General features: G+C 45.3%; 1 protein-coding gene across 14 annotated transcripts in view; it reads right to left on the bottom strand.

The window, feature by feature from the left end:
- DYSF (dysferlin) overlaps positions 1-23,160 on the bottom strand; it is a 328,923-nt gene that overhangs the window by 289,898 nt on the left and 15,865 nt on the right. For 7 of the 14 annotated variants that reach the window (XM_006862905.1, XM_006862901.1, XM_006862902.1 and 4 more), the window contains exons 1-3: positions 21,515-21,740; positions 6,863-6,918; positions 5,950-6,041 (exon numbers count right to left, since the gene is read on the bottom strand). In XM_006862905.1, the coding sequence (XP_006862967.1) occupies positions 5,950-6,041; positions 6,863-6,918; positions 21,515-21,605 (239 nt within the window). In that variant the 5' untranslated portion in view covers positions 21,606-21,740. Of the gene's footprint in view, positions 1-5,949; positions 6,042-6,862; positions 6,919-21,514; positions 21,741-23,160 lie in introns of those variants that run through there. The other 7 variants (XM_006862906.1, XM_006862903.1, XM_006862904.1 and 4 more) reach the window with 1 other exon arrangement.

The following is a 23,160-nucleotide window of genomic DNA, read 5'->3' on the forward strand; positions in this document are numbered from 1 at the left end:
GTTATATGAATTGTTGAATGTGAAACTGATGATGTGCCCTGTAAACTTTCACTCAATCCACAATAAAAACCTTAAATTAAAAAAAAAAAAAACATGCCTGACTTGAAAGCAGCGATTGGATCAGTGGGGCTTGAACCAGCTGGGGCTGAAGGAGGGCAGCGCAGGGAAAGGAACATTTTTGGTGCTCCCCTTTGTGGCAGGTTTGGTCATTGATTTTTATACATCTTAAGGAAAATGTGAGAAAGATGTTTACTTGTGCTTTGTTGACTAAACAAAAGCTTTCAACTGTAAGGACCACAACACACTATGGGTAACTGAAGAGTAGATATCCCAGAACACTTCACTGTGCTCATGAGGAACCTGTACTTAGATCAAGAAGCAGTTGTTAGAACAGAGCAAGGGGACAGTGGCTGGATTAAAATCAGGAAAGGTGTGTGCCAGGGTTGTATCCTTTCACCATACTTAGTCAATCTGTATGCTGAGCAAATAATCTGAGAAACTGGATTGTCTGAAGAAGAACGCAGCATCAGGATTGGAAGAAGACTCTTTAACAACCTGTGCAATATGCTTGCTGAAGATCCAAGTCTACAGCTTTCAGTAAGGGCTGCACCTCAATGTAAAGAAAACAAAGATCCTCACAACTGAACCAATAAATAACATCATGATAAACGGAGAACCACCACCTGCACCACCACACCATATGCTTATTTATTAAGTCTGTCCATCCTATTCTGAGATCTAGTTAGGACTTACTAGTGGCTAGACTCACTGCGGTCAAGCTGAGTATCAGACAATTTGATGGTGGTATTTTGACCCCATGGAGATTTCTGCTTACATGTTGATATTTGCAAACTATTTCAATCAAAATTACACATATGTTAATTCATTTCCACTGAAAGGCATTTTCTAGAACAAATTATATTAACATAATTTAATTTTTTGATGGAGTCCCCGAGTGATGCAAACAGTTAACATGCCCAGATGCCAACACAGAAGAATCTCACAAGAAAAGCCTGGTGACCTATGTCTGAAAACTCAGGCATTGAAAACCATAGTGGTGGGGCATAGTTTTACTCTAGCACACACGGAATCATGATAAATCAGAGCTGACTCAATGACCCCTAGGTTTAATTCATTGGCAGGTTTTCTATAAAGCTAAGTTAAAATCATTGGAGACGGGGGTTTATTTGTTTGTTTTCCTTACTATTTTTATTTTTATTGTACCAAAATTACCAGGAATAATTATTTTCTGTGTAAATTTCACAACAGAGATTCGGCTCACAGATCTTTTTTAGTTTGGGGTCCACATCAAACTTATCAAAGAGAGCTCCCTGAAATGTTGAGTGTCCTTTTGTGGAATTATTCCTATCAAGTCCAACTGTCCTGGGCCAGTGTTTGCAGCTATCAACAGGATTCTTCTGTCAGCTTTAAAATTCCTTTAACAATTTTACCACGTACAACCTGAGCTACTGTTACTATGTGGTGGTTATTTCCATCAATTACATTTGTAAACTGTTACAAGAGTGATCGTGTGTATTTATTTCTCAGCTACTCCTTGAGAAAAACGAAGAACAATTCCTTTCAGGGTTGCTCGACAGCAAGGCTCCTCAACCCAGGTGCTCATGGGAATTGCTTGGACAGCTTTGCAAAGTACTGATACCTATTCCCTATTCTGGAGGTTCTCATTTCTGGTGTGCAGCCTGGCCAGAGGTACTTTTTAAAACTTCCAGCCCTGGTGGGAACACTGTTTCACATGTCTACAGCTGCCTTGATTAACATAGTAGCCAACCATGTGTAGTTATTCAAATTTAGATTTAGAGTAATTTAAATTAAAGAAACAATTACAATGCAGTTCATCAGTTACACCAGCCAGTACAGAGAGACTGCTTCCATCATCTTAGAAAGTTCTATCAGCAACAGCTGGGCTCGAGTCAGGATCCCTGGTTCTCAGCTATTCCTGCACAATAGAGTCATCTGAGGAGCTCATGATGACCCAACCACCCCAAACCCAAACCCATAGCAACTCACAGCAACCCTATAAGGCAGAGCAGAACTGTCCCAGAGGGCTTCTAAGGCTGTGAGAGTGGTGCGTGGGTTCAAACCACCCACCTTTCAAGTAGCAGCCAAATATTTAGTCACTGAGCCTCCAGGGCTCTCATGACCCACTGTCACCCCCAAACCAATTAAATCAGACTCTCTGGGGTGGGTCACAAGCATTCATGCATTTAAAAGTGGACCCAGTGATTCTATTGTATAGCCTTGATTAATAGCCACTAAGCTAGCGTCTGGAGTCCTGGTGTGGTGCTGTGGGTTAATACACCAGACTGCAAAGCCAAGGTCGGCAGTTCAAGCTCACCAGCGGCTTCTCGGAAACCCTATACAGGGTTTCTATGGGTTGGAACTGACTCAACAGCACTTAACAATAACAATATGGTTAATTAACGTCCCAGGGTGAAAAATGTGTGACTTTGGCACAAGTACCTGGCCAAAGATCAGGGTGGCCTCCCTTCCAGTTTCTCTTCCAGGAGCCGAGAGTAAACAAAAGTTTTCCAGTGTCCGGGACAGGATTCCAGCATCTGTGATTCCAGCATCCTGTCCAGCTGGGTTAGCCGAGGTGCCTCCCATTCATAGGAGCAGAGTTTCCTTTTATGTGCGTTTTAATCCTCATTTTATTGACTCAAAGTTGACCCCTCACCATCCCACGCCCCCCAGAAGCTGGCACAGGGATTCCTGAGGCTTGGGGCTGCTCCTCTCCCTGGATTGGGTGGAGTACTGAGGAGTCTGGAGACACACTCCCAATACCCAAATAAGGCCCCCTCCTGAGGCATGCACAGCTCACCAAGATCTCTCTCTGAGCCAAACTAGACCAGTCTGGTCTAATGATGGGTTCACTTCAGTCATCTGGGAAAACCCAGAAATGTCAGTTCCCCAGAAGTCAAAGGGAGCGAGGAGAATGGAGGTGAGGGTGTTGGAGGAGGAAGAAATGGAGGGGAGAAAGAAGCAAAGCAAGAGACAATTGAGACAAAGGTGCAAAGCATGAGACTGAAGATAGTGAACGGGGCATTCAGGGGAAGTCTAGAAACAGAAGGAGGGAGAAGGTAGAATCAGGAGGGAAAGGAAGACAGTGTTAACCAGCATGAAACTTCTTGGTTCATCTGCTTCTTAGTCTCTGGGGTACGGGTAGTGAACTCACAGGAGACACTCTGGCAGGGGGAGTGGCTGAGTGGAATTTGAACATTTAGTCAATGTGAAGTAGATGTTTGAGGAACTGGTTTTCAGCAAACTGGCTTTGCAGTTAACTGAACATATTGGGAAACAATTCCAGGGAGCAGACTGCTCCCCAGGAGCGAAAGGACACCATAAAACCAATAGGAGGACCCCCAAAGTACAATGCCCCTGCCTCCTGGTGTGACCTCTAGCCCACAGGGTCAGAAGAGCCTATGCATGACACTGGCTGAGTGTCACCCTGAGGTGACACTTGAATTGATGCAAAACAGGCTCAGGAACTTTGCTTATATGGTGCCTTTGTGATCTTAGTCATCTCCCTACAGGGCCAGCCAGGCTGAATGTGATCATGAAATGAAACACGCATTTCCTCTGCATGGCCTGCAGTAACCAGACTCTCCAGGCAGGCAAGTTCCTCACTCAGATTTCTTAACTTCAGCATAACCAGGAAAAGTGAACTCTCCAGAAGGGCCCAGCACCCACCTGGGGGTTCCAGGAGCCTCCAAGAGAGATGCATAGAAGACTCAGTGCTTATGAGTACAAAGTCCCACCCTCCTATCCCAGCCCTACCAGGACTGGCTTCTGGGAAAACCAGTCTCTAAGGGTCTCAGTTTCCCCACATATAATGATGACATCTATAATAATATTTAATGTCTACCTGAATAATAAAAAAGACACTATATGCAAAGACTCAGCGAAGTTCTAGGAAAGCACGCACTGTTGCAGTTATGCTATTATCATCCTCAACCTGGCATCTGAGGCCCCTACCAGGCTGTCTTCTCATAGGGCCTGGACAACACACATTGCCTGCACCTTCTGGGCTCTCTAAAGCTTTCTCCTGCCTCCAACTCAGTCTGAGTAGCCCTCCTCCCAACCAGCCCCAAGTCACTCCCTCCCTGGCCTCTCATGCTAGCCACAGGCTGCCTTGTTTCCACAAAATATCTATTATCTGAGGGTAGCTTACAATGAATTAAACCATGCTTCATGTGCAGGCGGAGGGCTGCTGAGGTCCAGAGTTGGACATGACAGGTCCAGGATATTCTAGGCAGCATTCAGGGACACCACACTTTGCAGCTCCCGCCACCTCTGAAGGGCCCAGAGAAAGTGCCCCGCCCTCCACACACCAGGCACTCCTGGCTAGCAGGGTCCCAAGTAGACAGCAGCTGTTGGGGTTTTTTTCCCAAGCTTTTAAAAATTTCAAACTTTCCATGTCCCTCATCAGTGTTGCCCAGGTCCCTGAATCTTCCTTCCTGCTTTCTCCAAGTAAAACAGTCAGGCCTCCCCACTCCCCACATCCCAGCCTGGACCCCCAACATAGGCTGACCCAATTGCAATCAAAAGCTCCCCTACAGAACCTTTATCCAGAGGGCGTGAAGGAAGGGAGAATCTCCACTGAGTAGTATATAATCTGTCTAGGCGGGGCTGATGAAATGAAATGCGGATATGTCTCTTGTGATACAATAGTGAATAATTGTTATCAGGACTGATTATGACGGTTGGAAATGTAAAGGTAGATGTTTTGTAGCAAGGAGAGGAGTGATTAACTTCACAGTTTAGGAGCGGAGGTCCCTGGGACATTGAAGGGAGAAAAGCGGAGAGTGGGACCCTACCCAGAGAAGCAGTGATGCCTGAGATGGAGGCAGAGATGATGACGTGGAGAGATGGAGAGGCTGGGGACTTTAGACCCAGAGAGGGAGAGGGGCTGTGTGCTGATGACTGGGGGAAGGGGGGTGGCAGGCTTATAGGATATACCCCTTGGTTGGTTGATGATACATGGAGGGGATTGTAACCATAGCAATGAAACGATATACAATAGGATGAATGTAAAACTAATGTTCTCCCATGTAAACCATCACATAATTCACAATAAAACATTAAAAAAAAAAAAAAGCTCCCCTCCGATCGGGTCACAAAACAGCAAACCCAGGCCTCAGGAAAGGGCACCAAGAACACGAACCTACCCCTTCAGGCACCTACCACACAGCTTCCATCCTGCCCAGCAGGGACCACCAAACTCCTATCCTGACATTTCAGTCCACACTGTGGGGCTCATAGGCTGTGTCTCCAGTCTACCCCATACCCACAGCCAACAGGTCTTGTGTGACTGGTCTCGCCCACCCCACCACCATGTATGAGGTCCAGGAGCTGAAGGACAATGAAAGGACCTGCTACCTGCTTTTACCACAACTTTGCTCTGTTGTTCTCCCTGCCTAGAAAACCCTGCCCATTAGATAATGAAATAACGCAGAAAACAAGGCCCCAAATGTGCTAACAATGATTACTCTGAAGACTTCTAAGCCATAAACCTCACCTCCAGTGCCTTTCCATGACATCTTCCTCAACAGCTCCCGCTAGATGCAGCCCCTCTGTCCCTGCCCACCACCTGGATGTGCCCACTGCCCACCACCTGGCAGAGGGAGCCCGTCCACAGTAGCCTCTGGGCTGGAACAGAAGATAGGGACCCTTTTTCTGCCTAGTCCCTGGAGCACACGCCATCTGTGCCAACGTGCAGACACATGATTCTAGCTCTTCCTGCTTTCCCTGAATCCAGACAGGTCTCACAGTCACCCCCAGGTGTCTGCCTGAGGCTGCAGCCAGGCTTCTGCCCAGCATCCCCCCGGGGGTCAGGCCCACAGAAGCAAGTGCATCCAAGTCCCCAAGGGAACCTGGAAGAGTCTGCACCCACCTTTAGGCCTCAGAGCACCCCTTCCTCACCCACCTCACCTGTTTCTCCCCATGGTCTCATGGTCTTTGACCACCACCTGAAGTTCGGAGCTCTGGTCCAGGGGAATGCCCTTGAGGTCCCACTCAAAACCCTAGGAGAAAAGGAGAAAGGCATCTTAGTCTGTGGCCTCCTAGGAGAAAGGACTGTATCTGGTTCAACACATTGCTCACAGCACTGAGCAAGTATCTATGAGTGATGTTGGTGGATGAATGGAGGATAGGTACATGGATGAATACCAGGGTCCCAGAGCTTCAGAGGGGGCAGTGAGAAGAGAGGCAGTGGAAAAGAAAAGTCAAATTCCCCATGACTCACTTCCACCAACACAATTCCAACCCATCCCCAGGACACACAGCTGGAGATAGTATCAGGTGACCCTGCAGGATCCTTAAGTGCTCTTCCAGAAGCCTAGTCCCTGGTGGGCAGCATGGGTAACTGCCACTTGGATAGGATCAGCCAGGACCCAATGATCCTCCTCAGGGCATTCCAACCCCTTCCATACCAGCCTACCTGGGTGCCCCAGGACCATACAGGGAGTCACATGCAGGAAGGGGGAGGAAAGGGAGGAGCCCCAGGAAGACCTGATTAACCTGGGAGGGCTGAGGGGAGGAAGTGAGCGCTGGGCAGAGAGCTAGCTCCTCCTGTGTGAAGGAGACAAGACAGGCAAGAGAGGCCAGAGTTGAGGGAACTGTAAGGAAAGGCCTCTTACTCCTTTCCCCCTTGCATTCCATCCTAGAGCCATGTCTCCATTACCAGGCCAGGTCACAAGCCTCCTCCCAGGTTCCAAGAGCCTAGAAGATTTAGTTATTCCTCCTTCATGATGCCACTGAAAAACTCATCTCCCCAGGGGCCACCCTGACCTGTCCCTGCAGAGGCAGCAGAGGAAAAGGAAAGAGGGTGGAAACACTCACATACCTCATTCCACACAGGGTTCACGCTGTTCTTTATGACCTTCGTTCTCTTCTTCACCCCTAGAAGAGACACAAAGAGAGTGTGGGGAGCCAGATCCCACGCCTGCACCTTCCATGGAGTTAGATTCTGAGACCCACACAACAGCTTGCCTGCTGCAAAGGGAGACCTTACAAAGCCAGTCGGTCCTCTGAGAGTGCTGCCCAGCCCCAGCCAGTGTCCTAATGTCAACACACAGCTTCTCTCTCAGCTGGGGGCTAAGGAACAACAACGCAGTCAGAAGATGTTGTAAAGAAGACACGCTGATTTCTTTGTGAATTTGTTATTGTTATTCCTGACTTGTTTCCCACCACCACCTAGGTGCCAGGCACTTTATAAGGAGTCCTACTCTGGTAGCGTAGTGGTTACGAGTCTGGCTGCTAACCTCATGGTCAGCAGTTTGAAACTACCAGATGCTCTGCGGAAGAAAGATGAGACTTTCTGCTCCTGTAAAGATTTAAAGCCTCAGAAACCCTACGCAGGGTTGCTATGAGTCGGAACCAACTCCATAGCACACCACCACCACAACTAGTGTAAGTGTATTATGTGCTGGGCTGCTAACCGTAAGATCTTTACTTCGAATCCAGGAGAAAGATGAGGCTTTCTGCTCTTGTAAAGATTTACAGCCTAGGAAACCCTACACAGGGTTACTATGAGTCAGAACCACCTTGACAACATGTCGCCACCATCTCAGGACAACAGTTTCAAGGGTTCAGCCAGTATCTGTGACTCCATGAGAATCTGAAATTTTCTTCTTCGTGTTCTCCCTTTTGATTAGGATTCTTCCATGGAATCTTTGATCAACATATTCAGTAATGGTAGCTGGGCATCATCCATTTTGTTTGGTCTCATGGTTGTTGTTGTTATGTGCCATGGAGTCGGTTCCGACTCACAGGGTTTCCAAGGCTGTAAATCTGTAAGGGAGCAGAAAGCCTCCTCTTTCTCCCGAAGAACAACTGGTGGTTTCGAACTGTTAACCCTGAGGTTGGCAGCCCGATTCATAACACCATGCTACCAGAGCTCCTTGGTCTTATGGTAAAGAAGACAATTAGCCACACATTCCATAGTCTCCTCCTATTCCTTATTCTCCTTTCTCTCTTACTCCAGATGAATAGAAACCAATTGTTGTGCTGTTTGTAAGTTTTTAAGACCCCAGACACTATTCAATAGATTAGAAAGTAGGGCAGAAACACTAAACATGTTAGTAGGCCAAATAACTAGGAAGTCCCATGAAACCAAGACCTTAAACCTCCAAACTAAGAAATCAAATCCCATGAAGTGTTCGGTTGTATATAAATCAATGCCAGCAGCTACTTTTTTGGCATTATTATAAATATAGCTATCACACAACTTTCGCTAAATTCAACTTTTTACAGCTGGACAATTTATTGGCAGCAGTTACAACTATCAGTTGCACAACCCTTCCCTTAAGTAATATTAGCTCGCCATCACCATTAACCCCCTTCTTCCTATCTCGGGTAACCACTAATAAACTTTGGTCTCTATACATTTGCCTTTCCTTGTTTTTTTATATAAGTGAGGTCATATACTATTTGTCCTTTTGTGACTGGCTCATTACACTCAGCATCTCTCTTCAACTCCATCCATAAAATAGCATGTAGCAAGACTTCATTTCGCCTACTTTCTAAGTAGTATTGTATAATACAGATGTAACACATTTGGTTTATCCATTCATATGTTGGTAGGCATTTAGGTTGTTTCCACCTGTGGGCTATTGTAAATAGTGCTGCGCAAGTGGTTTTTTGAGTTTCTGCTTTCATGACTTTTGGGTATATAACTAGGAATGGATACGTTATGTGAATTTTACCTCAATTTTTTAAAAAATCACCTTCACCATTTAAAGCTGTGAATGGATCTGCCTGAAGTAGGCTGGCTTAGTGCAGCTCTGTTTGGATCATGAAGGCTGGGCTAAGGAAGGGTAGACTGGTTTTGGGGTAGACAACAGGAAGAAATAACACTGTGATGGTTGAAACCTGACCTATATTGCCCCAGATGACACACAGGGGGAGCTTCCTCTAGAGTCTTGAGCATAAACATGTAGATGTCTGAAAAGGAAAGCAATGAGGAGACCTTCCCCTAACTCTCAGGCCCTATGACTATGAGCAAGGAGATCATTTCACAAGATCCTGGGGCTGAGGGCTAGACTGCAGCCCCCTGGTACATGGAAGACTTTGCACAAACGCATTCCAGAACAAGGAATGTGCACCAACACTTCTGACCTCCCTCTTTGTTGTCATTGTTAGGTGCCACTGAGTCAGTCTGACTTATAGCAACCCTATTCTCAAGAGAACGAAATACTGCATAGTCCCTTCTAGAGGGGCCATCAAATGGTCTGATAAGATCAAAGTGTCCCATTACACAAAGCAGAGGACCATTCCAAGAAGACAAACTAACCCACCTGAAAAAAGAGATATTGCCAAAGAAAAGAGACAAGTCACTTAGTAGTTTTGCTCTGCAATGCTTTGCTTTGAGAGATGCCAAACCAAACCACTGCTATCAAATCAATTCATGCCCCATAGGGTTTCTAAGGTTGAATTCTTTACAGAAACAGACTGCTACATCTTTCTCCCACTGAATGGCTGATGGGTTTGAACTGCCAATTTTTTGGTTAGCAGTTGAGTGCTTAAACTACCATGCCACCACGGCACCTCACAAAGACATGTTGTTGTTGTTAACTGTCATCGAGTCAATTACAACTCATAGCAGCCTTATACAGAGTTTCTGAGGAAGGGTCAGTGGATCTAAATCACCAACCTTGTGGTGAGCAGTCCAGTGCTTATACTACAACACTATACCAGGACTTCACAGGAGGCCTGTTGTTGTTGTTGCTATCAAGTTGATCCAGACTCACAGCAACCCTGTGTAGGGTTTCCAAGTAGCAGCTGGTGGATTTGAATGGTTAGCAGTCTGGTGCTTGTCCTACAGCACCATACCAGGAAGGACTAAAAGTGTTGACTTTTCCATTGAGCATCAGGATCAGAAGTGATTCAGTGCTCACTGGATGTTTTAAAGTGTTCAGACACTTACCTTTTATTTGGATGGGATCTTAAATATTAACCAGTTCAACAAGAAGAGGGAGTGGAATGGAAGAACAAGGCTGATGGGAGAACAGTTAGGCAGGTTTGCATGGGCTGAGTGGGACAGAGATAAATGATGATGTATGTGCAACCTTGGAACAACAGGGATCTGGGATACAGCGACTGAGGCATGGTTTGAATGGGTAAAAGAGAGGAATAATGTTAAGATGCTTGGCTGTCTTTTGAATCTTGGTTTCCCTTGCCTACCACTGTAAAATAGACACTTGAAGGGGGGGAGAAAGGAATAGCCAGAAACATCACAATAGAAACTTATAAGTCCATCTTCAGCCTATAACTCATTGGAATACCTTAAAGGGGGCTAGAAGTTGCCCAGTGAAAGAGGCTTCCTGTGGAGCCTTTGCATTGCATAAGACCACAGGTGGAATCCTGAACCCCATCCAGAATCATCTGAGGTGGGAAATTTCCACTTGAAAGGACAAGTAGACCAGTCTGGAGTGGCTAGAAGAACAGAAGATACTTCTTGAAAGAAAGTCTGGCAGGAAAAATCAAAAACAATAATGGCAGTCTGATTGATTACTACAAGAACAAGAAACCTGTTCGCCCGGGAGCCGTCAAGGCAAGTGGTCAGGTCCCCTCAGAGCAAATCCCCTTCCAAGACTGAGACTCAAGGGGAAAACACGAGCAGGCATGTGTTCTGGCTGGTGACCACGCTGGTCCCCAGTGAGAGAAAGAGAGGTAAAGACAGCAATGAAGCTGAGAGCTAAGTCCAACAACATTCAATAGACTCCTGTGAACCCAGGTGGAGACCTGGTTGGCCAGCAGTACGGCAAGACCCAGGACTCCTAGGCCCAGAGGCAGTGACATGGCCACAGAGGACTAGAGCAGAGAGTGAAGCATCCAGATGATATGAAGTGAAGGGAGATGCACCAACAACATCCATACTTGCAGATAGTACCCACCTGACCTGGCTTTGATGGCTGGATGATCAGAACTCGACTAGAAGTCTCTGAGTGTTGAAAACAGGTAAAGCACTCAGCTGCTAACTACAAAGTTGGCAGTTCAAGTCCACCCAAAGGTACCTCCAAAGTGCATCCACTGAATTTCTGTGGAGCACAGTTCAATGCTGATGCACATGGGGTCACCATGAGTTGGAACTCACTCAATGACCACTGATTTCTACCTGGGCTATAAAAGCCCCCCAACCCTCTGAAACCTCTTAGGATGCTGAGTCTTCCTCCCAAGCTGAGCATTGTCCAGTGACTTATCCTGTTGCCGTTGTGCAAGCTCCTGTGGGTCCCCTCATCCAATCCCGAACAATTTCAGAGCACAGAAAAGAAGAGGAGGAAAGCAGACAGTGTTCAAGGATGCAAGCAAAGCTTGTAGAAGGATGTGGAGGAGAGAAACAATCAGAAAAAGAAAGAGCAAAGGAAAAACGTGGAGAAAGAAACATCTGAAGGAAAGAGGCCGAGAAGACGCAAAAGATTCTAGGGCAGTTCAGTTGAAAATACTAGAGTCCACCATAGATTCTGATCAACCTCCTCAGTGGGAGAGGGTGAACCCTCAACAACCCCTCATTCCTGTTGCAAATCAATGATGTTGGAAAAGAATATGGGCTTTAGAATGGCACAAATCATGAAAGAACACAAGGGGGCTTGAAAAACTTCATGGACAGCCCCCTCTAAGACTGAAATTCAAAGGGAACACATGAGCAGGCATGTAAGCTTGCTGGCGACCACATTAGTCTACCGGTGAGTGGAAGAGAGGGAAAGGCAGCAATGAAAAAATAGGCTAAGTTCAACCACAGTTCACAGAAACCTGTTGACCTAGAGATGAGGGAGAGAAGAGGAAGGGCTGGTTGGTCCAAAGTGTGGTGAGACCTGGGGACACCTGAGCCCATGGACAAGAACATAGCCACAGAAGGCTAGAGCTGGGAATGAAGCATCCAGTGGATATGAGGTGAAGGGAGATACACAATGACACCCAAATTTGCAGATAGTACCCATTAGACCTTGCCTCAATGGCTCAAAAATCAGAGCTCAACTAGCGGAAGATTAAAAAAAAACCGACAAGTAAGTGTTGGTGTGACTGTCTTGATTAGGATTAAAGTACCAGCAGTTCCAGTCTCTACTGCTGTTGACACAGTAAGAAAGGCAGGTACTGTCTCAGTGTTACTGCGAAGACAGTGTGACCCCACTCTCCTACTGGTGTGGCACTGTAAGCTAACGCATTAGACTGCAAAGTCGTTTGAACTGCAAGGTTGGTGGTTCAAGCTCACCAGCTGCTCCTCGAAAACCCCATGCAGGGTCGCTATGGGTTGGAATCTACTCGAGGGCACTTCACAACAACAATCCTGCTGAAAGGGCCTGGGAACGCCACCAGGGGGCCCTTGCCCACACTTTGAGAACTTCTGACCTTAGGAAATTCATTTACCATTTCAGCCTCAGTTTCTTCAACTGTTGTTGTTGTTGTTATGTGCTGTGGAGTTGGTTCCGACTCATAGCGACCCTGTACAGGATTTCCAAGGCTGTCAATCTTTACAGGAGCAGAAAGCCTCATCTTTCTCCAGAGGAACAGCTGGTAGTTTCGAACTGATGACCCTGAGGGTCATAATACTGCCTCCCTATGGGGCTGTTGTGAGGTGAGGTACCTCATTAAATGTTAATTCACTTCCCCTCTCCTTTTTCTCCATGCCCCACACTGGCACATTTAGGGAATTCCTACTGATTCTTTAATACCCAACTCAGTTGTCTCTCCTCTGATGAGTCTCCTTTGTATTAATACCCCAGAGGTGTTTGCTGTCTCCTTACTGCTCCCTAAACAAGTTGTGAAAACATACAAAATAACAGTATAACTTCTATGTCTGTGTGTGCTTATGTCTGTTGTCCCCACTGCATCTAATGCCTGTTAGTAAACCTAGTATAGATCATATTGTGGCTGTCATTGTTGTGTGTGCCATCCAGTTGGTTGTGTGTGCTGAGCAGCTGGAATGTTTGAGCTGTGGACCTCGCTGTTAGCAGTGCAGTGCTCTCTCTATCTAAAGGTGCCCAGTAACTGGGAGCAGGATATATTGATGAATCCTTTTCTTTCCCAAGATGGCTGGAAGTTCACTTCCTTACCAGAAGGCACTGTTTCAGAGGACCTCATAAGACTGCACAATGGCTGTGTGGATAGAGGGGGTGGAAGGAGGCACATGAGCTTTATGGGGTTGGATATAAATATTTTTAAGTTTTTTTATACCCTGATACCCATCAATAGAAAGATTAAGTGCATTATGTTGTTGTTGTTCTTGTTAAATACCATAGAGTAAGTTCTACTCAACAAAACAGGAATAGAAGGGAATTTTCTCAACATAATTAAGGGCATATATACAAAACCAACATCCAGCATCACTTTCAATGGTGAGAAACTGAAGCCATTCCCCTTGTGAATAGGAACCAGACAAGGATGTCCTTTATCACCACTTCTATTCAATATTGTGCTGGCAATCTTAGCCAGAGATATAAGGCAAGAAAGAGAAATTAAAGGCATCAAAGTGGACAAAGAAGTAAAACTCTTTATTTGTAGATGATATGATCCTATATAGAGAAAAACCCAAAGACTCAACAAGAAAATTATTAGAACTCATTGAGAGATTCAACAAAGTGGGATGGTACGATATCACCATACAAAAATCAGCTGAATTCCTTTACAATACTAAAGAGAACTCTGAAAAGGAAATCAGGAATACAATACCATTTATAATAGCCTCCCAAAAAATGAAATACTGGGGAATAAAGCTAACCAGAGAAACAAGAGATCTATACAAAGACAATTACAAAACATTACTGTAAGAAACCAAATGAGACTTGCAGAAATGGAAGAATAGAAAGACTCAATATTGAGAAAATGTCAACACTACCCAAAGCAATCTGCAGAAATAATGCTATCCCAATTCATATTCCTACATTATTCTTTAAAGAGATGGAAAAACTAATCACTAACTTGTATGGAAAAGAAAGAAACCTCCCATATGTAAAGCATTATGAAAAGGGAGGAGTCCTGGTGTGGCACTGAGGATAAAGTATTATCTGTAAGGTCAGCTTGAACCTCAAGGTTGGTGATTCAAACCCACCAGCCACTCCTCAGAAACCCTATACAGGGTAATTATGCCAAATCCACGGCACTTAACAACAATGAAAGAAAAGAACAAGACAGGCAGCCTCTCACTTTCCAATCTCAAAATCTGCTATACAATCACAGTAGTCAAAACAGCCTGGTACTGGTACAATGAAAGATACATAGATCAATGGAAGAGAATTGAGAACTCAGAAGTAAATCCACCCACTTATGGTCAGTTGATATTTGACAAACCGTGAAAATGGAATCAATAGGGAAGAGATTGACTCTTCAATCAATGGTGTTGGCAAAACTGGCAATTCATTTCAGCAAAATGGAACAAGACCCAGATCTCACACCATCTACAAAAATGAACTCAACATGGATTAAAGACCTAAATGTAAAGCCTGAAACAATAAAGATCATCAATGAAAAAAAAACAGAGACAAACTTAGGAGGTCTGACACATGGCATATATACACTATGAAACATAACTGAAAACACACAAACAGAAGACACAACAGATGACTGGGACTTCCTAAAAATTAGCCACTTATTGCATCAAAGGATTTGACCAAACAAGTAAAAATAGAGTCCACAGATTGGAAAAAAATGTTTGACAATGACATATCAGACAAAGTACTACTCTCCAAAACTTATAGAAAACATCAACACCTCAACAAGAAGACAAATAATCCAATTTTTAAATGAGCACATGACATGAACAGACACTTCAGCAAAGAAGATATTCAGGAGGCCAACAAACATGAAGAAATGCTCATGATCATTAGCCACTGCTGTTGTTAAGTGCCATTGAGTCGGTTCCAACTCATAGCGACCCTGTATAGGGTTTCTGAGGAGCGGCTGGTGAGCTTGAACTGCCGACCTTGTGGTTCAAATCATTAACCATTAGAGAGATGCAAATCAAAACAACAATGAGATAACATCTTATTCCAGCATTAATAGCAAAGTTTAAAAAAACAGAAAACAATAAATGCTGGGGAGTGTGGTGAGAGACTGGGACCCTCCTACATTGCTGGAGGGATTGTAAAATGGTGCAACCACTGTGGAAAGTGGTATGTTTCTCAAAGTAGTTGGAAATAGAAATATGGTATGACCCAGCAATTCCTCTATTTTATATACATCCACAAGAAACAAAAGCTATCACATGTTAACCTGCCATCGAGTCGGTTCCAACTCACAGTGATGGGAGGGCAATATAAAAGAAGAGGCAGGTTTGTAGAAGAATTATGAGGTCAAGGGAAGACACAGGGAGCTATGCAAGGGTTAAAGGAGATAGAGGTAAATAGCGCTATATACACAACCCTGGAACAACAGTGCTCTGTGGGTAGACACAACAGTGTTCTACGGGACAGATGCACAGGCTGAACAGATATGGGAGGGAGAATGGGAGTATACCCACAAATACAGAAGAGTATGAAAGAGGATATTTGTTCACGGGTATTTATCTTTGCTGCAAACACACCTATGAATGTAGAGGAGCATCCAGGGGGCAAAATGATGAAAACGTCTTAGATATTATAAGACATGTTAAGGCAATGAGTTCCTGGGCCTGGGCATCAGGATCATAGTCTCAGGGAACACCATGGTCGGTTGGTATTAACGTAGTCCACAAAGTCAATGTTGTATATCCTACTTTCGTGAGTAAGGACTGGGATCTTAAAGGTTCATGGGCAGACATCTAAGGTGCTAACTGTTGGTCTCTATATGTATAGAAGAAAGAAGATTGAAAAAAACTGAAGACGCTTGGCATATACTAGTCCAATGGACCAATGGAGCATGTGAACATCAGTCACCACAATTCTGAGACCAGAAGAACTAGATCGTGTTCAGTTACCACTACCAACTGCCCTGAAAGGGACCATATTAGAAGATGCCAGATAGAGTAGGAGAAAATGTGAAACACAACTCAAAATTATTTTTTAAAAAAGGGAAAAAGACCAGATTTACTAGTCAGAAAGAGACTGGAGGAACCCCAGACCATGGCCCTCGACCACCCTTCAGATCTGGAAAGGAACTCACTTTCTGGCCCAATTTTCAGCCAAGCAGTAGATCGGTATATAGAAGGGAGAGCAACACTAGTAAGGTATGTTCACCATTGAATATCTTGTTATAAGCTACTACTATTTTTCAGAATGGTCAATCATACAAGATCAAAAGGACAATATCTACCTAAGGACAAAGTTGAGAAGGAATGGGAAGGAGGGTAGAATGGAAACAAGAGCCACAGAGAGGAAGTGGGATAACTGTTGTTGCAGGGAGGGGATTGCATTAATTGAGACAAAACCAAGTGTATGATTTGTTGATTGTAAAACTGATGATCTTCTCTGTAAACCACATCTCAAACATATTTTATTATGAATTTACTTAATTCACAATGTTGTTGTTTTTAAGTGCTATCGATTCAGTTCCAACTCATAGTGACCCTGTATAGGCTTGTGGGTTTGAACTGTCAACCTTGGGTTTCAAACCGATTTTGTAGTCCAGTGCAGCAGGCAGGTGTGCAGAATATATGTGCCCTTTGGTGTGGTTTAAATTATTATATATGCCTGAGTGTATTAAAATAAATAAATAAAGAGCTAAAATGAATAGAGAGAAATACTGTTAACTGATAGTACATAGAAGGAATTATAATCATTGCAATGAAACAAGGTGTACGACTTGTTGAATGTAAAATTGATAATCTGCCCTGTAAACTCTCACTCAATTCACAATAAAAACTTTAAAATAAATAAATAAGAGAGTCGTGACACAAATTGATAAATGCACACCCATGTTCACTGTAGCATTATTCACAATAGCAAAAAAGCTGGAGATAGACCAAATGCCCATCAAAAGAAGAATGTTTAAACAAACTTCGGTACATATACACAATGGGAAACCAGCCAACATTGAAGAACAACCATGAATCTGCAAAACACCACATAACATGGATATACCTGGTGGGCATTATGCTGAGTGAAATTAATCAATCACAAAAGGACAAACATTGTATGAGAGCACAGTTTTGCAAAGTTAAGGAAAAGTTTTCTTAATAAAAGAAACATTCTATGATGGTTATCGTGTGGGGTGAGGAGGGAAAATTATTCATTGGTAGAGAGTAGACACATGTTAACATGGTGATGGGACAGGCAATATCCAACAAAAGGGAGGTTGGCAGAGAAAAGAGGAAGGTAGTGGGCGGCACATGGAGGAATGCAAGAGTTAAATACTATTAACTGACGGTTCATGGAGGGGACTGTAATGATTGTAATGAAGCAAAGTATATGATTTGTTGAATGAGATCTGATGATCTGCTCTGTAAACCTTCACTCAATTCACAATAAAAAATTAAATATATATATACATATACACACACACATAAATATATACCATGGTCCTATTCTGGAATATGTACAGAACCTATTCTGGAATATGTGCAAGAACAAAGAAATGATCAGTAATTATTAGCAGACTTTACCCTGATGACCTTAATTAGGGAAACCAGAAACGTGTCCTCAGAGTCCAGCCTCCCAGAACTCATAGCCTATTTTGGGAGGCAGCTCCTGAAATTACATCCGAGGCTGGAATACCCAGAGAACAACTGCAAGGAAAGGGTGGCCATCCCAGGCCACATAGTGCAAGTTGGCTTCTCTCAGGCAGCCCACAGTCCATCTGAGATGTGAATGAGTTCGGCTCAGTGGTTCCCAGTTGCATAGTCAAAACACCTGGAGACGTTTTAGAAACACTTATGCCTGGGCCCCACCCTAGTTCCTGGGTAGCACAAACTGCTAAATTCTCAACTCCTAGCTGAAAGGCTGTTGGTTCATAATCCACCCCAAGGTGCCTTGGGAAACACACTTGGCAATCTGCTTATCAAGCGTTATGTCCTTGAAAACCATTAAACTAACAGTTCTACTCTGCACACGTGGAGGTGCCATGAATCAGAATTAACCCAACAGCAACAAAAACTCAAAGGTCTAGTTAGCTTCAAGAAAGTGAGGCAGGAAGGGCTAACAGTCCTTTTAAAGCTCCCCAGGTGGTCCTGGTGTTGCACTGTATGATAAGCACTGAACCGAAAGATGGGTTTGAACCACAAGGTCGGTGGTTCAGACTCGCCAGTCACTCCTCGGAAACTCTATACACAGGGTCGCTATGAGTTGGAACTAACTATGAGAAGAAACTGACTTGAAGGCACTTAACAACAAGAAGGTGATTCTGATATGCAGCCAGGATTGAGAAACCCCAGCCTTGACCATCCTCCCTAAGCAGCCTCCCTCATACCAAACTAATGGCCTCCCTCTCTAAGTAGCTCCTTGTATCAAACTCCGTCTTGAATTCCCTTCAGCAAGTGAGCACATTAATTTCAACTTTTATCACACTTCAAACAAATTTTTCTAAGGTCTAAGCAGTTTTTCTAATTGCTTATAACAATGACCTTCGTTAAAATGCCGACTCCTAAGTTGCTTTCCAGATCTACTGGGTGGGAATCTCTGCAAATGGGAACCCTAGAATCTGTGTTTTAAACACACCCTCTGGGTGACTGTCAGGCAGAGTGAAGTGTGAGGACCACTGCCCTGGACTGCATGAGGCTTCCAGGTGGTTAGAGGCTGCACCTGTTTGTGCTCAGCACTTGGACTAGCAAAGTGATTAGGGCAGGTTGCTGCTCTCAGGAGTTCCTGGGTACTGAAGGAAGGAGTCTCAAGTGTACATGCTGAACAGGAAGTGCTCTTACCAACCTAACAAGGTACTGCTACATCCAGAGAAGAGAGACTAAGGACAATCAAGGGAATCCTGGGTAACTTCATGAAGAACGTGCATCAAAGTTGGGCTTTTAAAGACAAGAGTTTGAATCCTTGGAGATGCAACACTCTACCCCTGGTTTCACGCAAATAAATAAAAAAGCATTGTGAAAAAAGGAGACCGCAGAGGTTTGAGGAGGACAGGCCACACATTGCTAGAAGTACCTGGACCAGGGCAGTGGTCAAAAGGGATCTCAAAAGATTCGGTCATCTATCTGACCCAGAACTGTCCAATCCAAACTCGGGCAGTTCCCAAAACAACTGGCCTAGACATGCCATTTAACTTTCCTGGGGTCCCAAGTCCATATCTGCAGAATGGGGATAGCTATCGCTACCTAGCACAAGACTGTTACAGAAGCCAGTAAAGAGCCGTGAAGTCACCAGAGTTGCAGAGTCTGCACCTAGGCTGATGGGAGCCTGGGGTTCAGTGTCCTTAGGGCACTTCTTTTCCAGCCAGAAGAAGCTCCACAACTTCTCCACAGAAAAGACAGGTATCAGCTGATGGAGAGCGGAGAGCTAGGGATATTTGCATTTGCCTAGTGAGCCCCCAGGCATGTCACCAGTTAATGAAAAGAGCAATGTTTTCTAATTGTTCTGATTCACACTTTTCAGAAGAGGAGCAAAACACAGCCATAAAAAGGAATGAAGGCCTGCCACATGGATTAACCTGAAAACCCTTATGTTAAGGGAACTAAGAGTCACAAAAGGACAAATAGTGCATGATTCCATTTATATTAAATATGTAGGCAAGGCAAATCCATGCAGACAGAAAGTAGATAAGAAGTTACCAGGAACTGGGAATGACAAGGAGAGCGGAATGACAACTTTCAGGTACACATTTTCTGTTTGCTGTGATGGAAAAGTTTAGAAACATATAGTAGTGACAGTTGTACAAGATTATAAATGTAACTGTTGCTTTGTTAAATGCCATCAAGTCAGTTCCAACCCATAGCAAACCTGTATAGGGTTTCCAAGGAGTGACTGGTAGCTTGAACGGCCAACTCTGTGGTTCAAATCAACTTTGCAGTCCAGTTTATGAACCCACAGCACCACACCAGATCTCCTAAATGTAATTAATGCCCCCCAGAATTATATCGTAAAATGGCAAATTTTATGTCACAGATACTGCTTTCTACCACAATAAAGAGAAATAAAATGCAAAATGGTCCCAGAACAAAGAACAAAATTTACACACAGGTCTCACTTTGCTAAACTGTGTCTTTCACCTAGCATTATTTGGAGGGTGCTCTGGGAGACCATGGGTCATTGCTTAAGATCTCTCCCTTAAGACACCCTCACAAAATTCCAGACACTTTCCTCCCCACATTTGGCCATCTTTTGTGATATACGTAGCTCCTAATTCCACAGAATCCCAGGGAACCTACCCCTCCTGGCTAAAAGAAAAGCAGTCTCCCCTCTCCTAATTTATCTCTGCATACAGAACTTGGGCCCTGACTCACAGCTATTGTTCCTTCTCATCATTTTTGACAGGTCCTTCCTCTTCCCTTTCCCTCTCCTGAGACACTTCCTTCAGTGGGAATCTCTGACGTGAAGTGGGGGTTACGGGTGCCTGGTGAAGAAGGGGGTGTGGAATAGGGGAGGACTGTAAATCCTTTGCTGCTTCAAACAGAGATTTTAGCTGCCACTGAGTGGGCTTGACTCACAGTGACCCCCATGGCAAAGGTAAGAAATGAGGTTGCTGATTAGATGGGTAAAACTATTGTGGTCTATACAATTTTCATTGGTTGTTGTTTAGAAGTAGATTACCAGGTCTTTCTTCTGGAATATTTTAATCTGGAAGCTTCACTGAAACCTGTTGAGTATCACAACACTCAGTCCTTCACTGACAGACTGAAGCACCTGAATGAACCCAGGTAGGATCTGCTAGTCTAAATATAAGGAGCTCCTATAGTGTAGTGATTACAAATCAGGCTGCTAATCTCAGGGCCAGCAGATCGAAACTACCAGCGAATCAGGCTGCTAATCTCAGGGCCAGCAGATCGAAACTACCAGCGGTTCAGCGGTATAGAAAGATGAGGCTTTCTGCTCCCATAAAGACTTACAGCCTCGGGAACACTGTACAGGGGCGCTTAGAGGCGGAATCGACTCCAAGGCACATAACCACCACCCACCTCTAAAAATAATTTGTAGGCATTTAAGCTTTTTGGATTTGGAAAAATATTCTTGAAGCTCCCTCAAAAATCCTTACGTCAAGGCCAGAGAAGTGTACCTTTTCTTGGTGATGGAGAGAAGGTCAACATGACTTACCTTCCATAAAGGATGGAGGATGAAGGAGTGAAATAAAGATACAACTTTCATAGGACATTGTCCATACGCCCAGTTTGTAAGGGCCCTGGTTCCTATCCCACTTCTACACCTGTCTTTCTACCCACTCGCATTCCCACTATCAAGCACTTGATTTCTTCTGGGTAAATGGCCTTAGGAAAGTGTTTAACCTTTAACATATTGGGCACTTTCAGTGTTCCAAAATTTCAAAGCGCCAAGGCATTTGTGGTGCTCTGTTTCCTCTTCATTGTCCCCTCAGCAGAAGGTAGGACTGCTGGAGAACCTGTGGTCTGAACACAGTGGGACGCAGACCCACCAACGCACGCGGTGGGTGGGATGGTTCGGCCGCACCAGCGCAGCCGCCACGGGATTCTCACCTCGGAAAGTCAGACTGGCCACAGGGTCGCTGCGCCTATCCTTCTTCACATTGGGGAGGTTGCTGGCCTTCACCAGCAGACAGCACAGCATGGCTCAGCAGCCCTGGGCACTCAGAGGCACGCGAGCAGGGCGGGAGTAGCAGCACCAAGCAGTAGGCACTCGCTGACCAAGCGGGTGCAGCCGCGCCAAAGTGGGGCCGTAGCCTTCGTTGCGTCTCGGCTGAGAAGTCGCCAGACACCTCCTGGAGGAGACCCGACTCTAGCTCTGCCTACCCCCCATCTAGCGGCCCCAGCTTGGATCCGCCCTACAGGGAAAGAGCGGGGCGGGGCTGGATCAGAAGGGCAACTGTGGGGGTGCCGGTCCCCGCCCACGCCCACGCCCCCTCTCCTGGTCCGGAGTGAAGGCGCGGCTGTCCGCACAGCTCCGCCCCCAGACAAGCGCGCGGAGCAATCTTCGCCCGCAGTCGTGGGTCTGCAGCGCTCTTTATGGCTTCGTCCTGCCGGGGCCGACACCCTGTGAGCGCTCAGAGGATGCGTGCGATGGAAAAGTTAGTGATGGGGAGAGTAGGGGAAGATCAGAAGTCAGAACCAGCGTGTATCTGCGGGAAGCTGCCGGTTGGAGAGAGCGTCGAAAGGAGTGTTCCGAGACCGGGTCCCGCGCCGCTCGCCTCTGCTCACCCATCCCACCACTAGCTTCGGAACCGGTCCTCTCTCCCCTCCTGCTCTCTGCCTGGAGGCGGTGCTGGGATCCCAGCACCGGGAGAGATCCCGAGGATCGAGCCCGCGCGAATCTGCCTTTCTTCAGAGCAGCCTAGGGTCGCTTGGTTCGGAAGCTGAGGTTTGTATCCAGATCATACTGCGGTTCCTGAAGCAGAACGCCCGTCTCCCAACAATCTCTAGGCCCCCTTGCCCTACGGAAACTAGTTTAAAGCGTGGCAGCCCTTAGCAAGCTTTCGTGTGTTAAATCTGCCTTCTTTTGGCTTAAGAACTTTATTTAAAATATTATCATAGGGGCCCTGGCTTTCTCCCCGATATATGTACCCCACTTAACAACAATATATCCCTCTCAACACTCCAGCACTTAGCTCTGGGCCTTTCCCTCCTTCCTCCCAAATTCTCACTAACCTCCATATACCATTAGAAACGACCCATGGCGACCCCATGTGTCACAGAGCAGAATTGCTCCATAGGGTTTTCTTGACGATAATCCAGTCGGGCTGCTAACCTCAAGGTCAGCAGTTCGAAACTCTACCAGCTGTTCCTCGGAAGAAAGATGAAGCGTTCTTCTCCCGTAAAGATTTACAGCCTCGGAAACCCTGTACAGGGTCGCTACGAGTCGGAACCGTCTCCAAAGCACGTAACTACCAACAACAACATTCTACTGAGGAGTCCTGATGTGGCGCTGTAGGATAAGCACTCGACCATAAGGTCAGTTTGAACCGCAAGGTGAGCAGTTCAAACTCAACAGCTATTCCTCGGAAACCCTATATAGGGTAGCTATAAATCGGAAGGAGCTCTGATAGTTTAGTGGTTACAGGTCAGACTGTTAACTTCACAGTCTGCAGTTTGAAACTACCAGAGGATCCGCGGGAGAAAGATGAGGCTTTCTGCTCCCGTAAAGATTTACACATAGCCTCATAAACCCT

Source organism: Chrysochloris asiatica, unplaced genomic scaffold (assembly GCF_000296735.1).
Source record: "Chrysochloris asiatica unplaced genomic scaffold, ChrAsi1.0 scaffold00052, whole genome shotgun sequence".
Taxonomy (NCBI): domain Eukaryota; kingdom Metazoa; phylum Chordata; class Mammalia; order Afrosoricida; family Chrysochloridae; genus Chrysochloris; species Chrysochloris asiatica.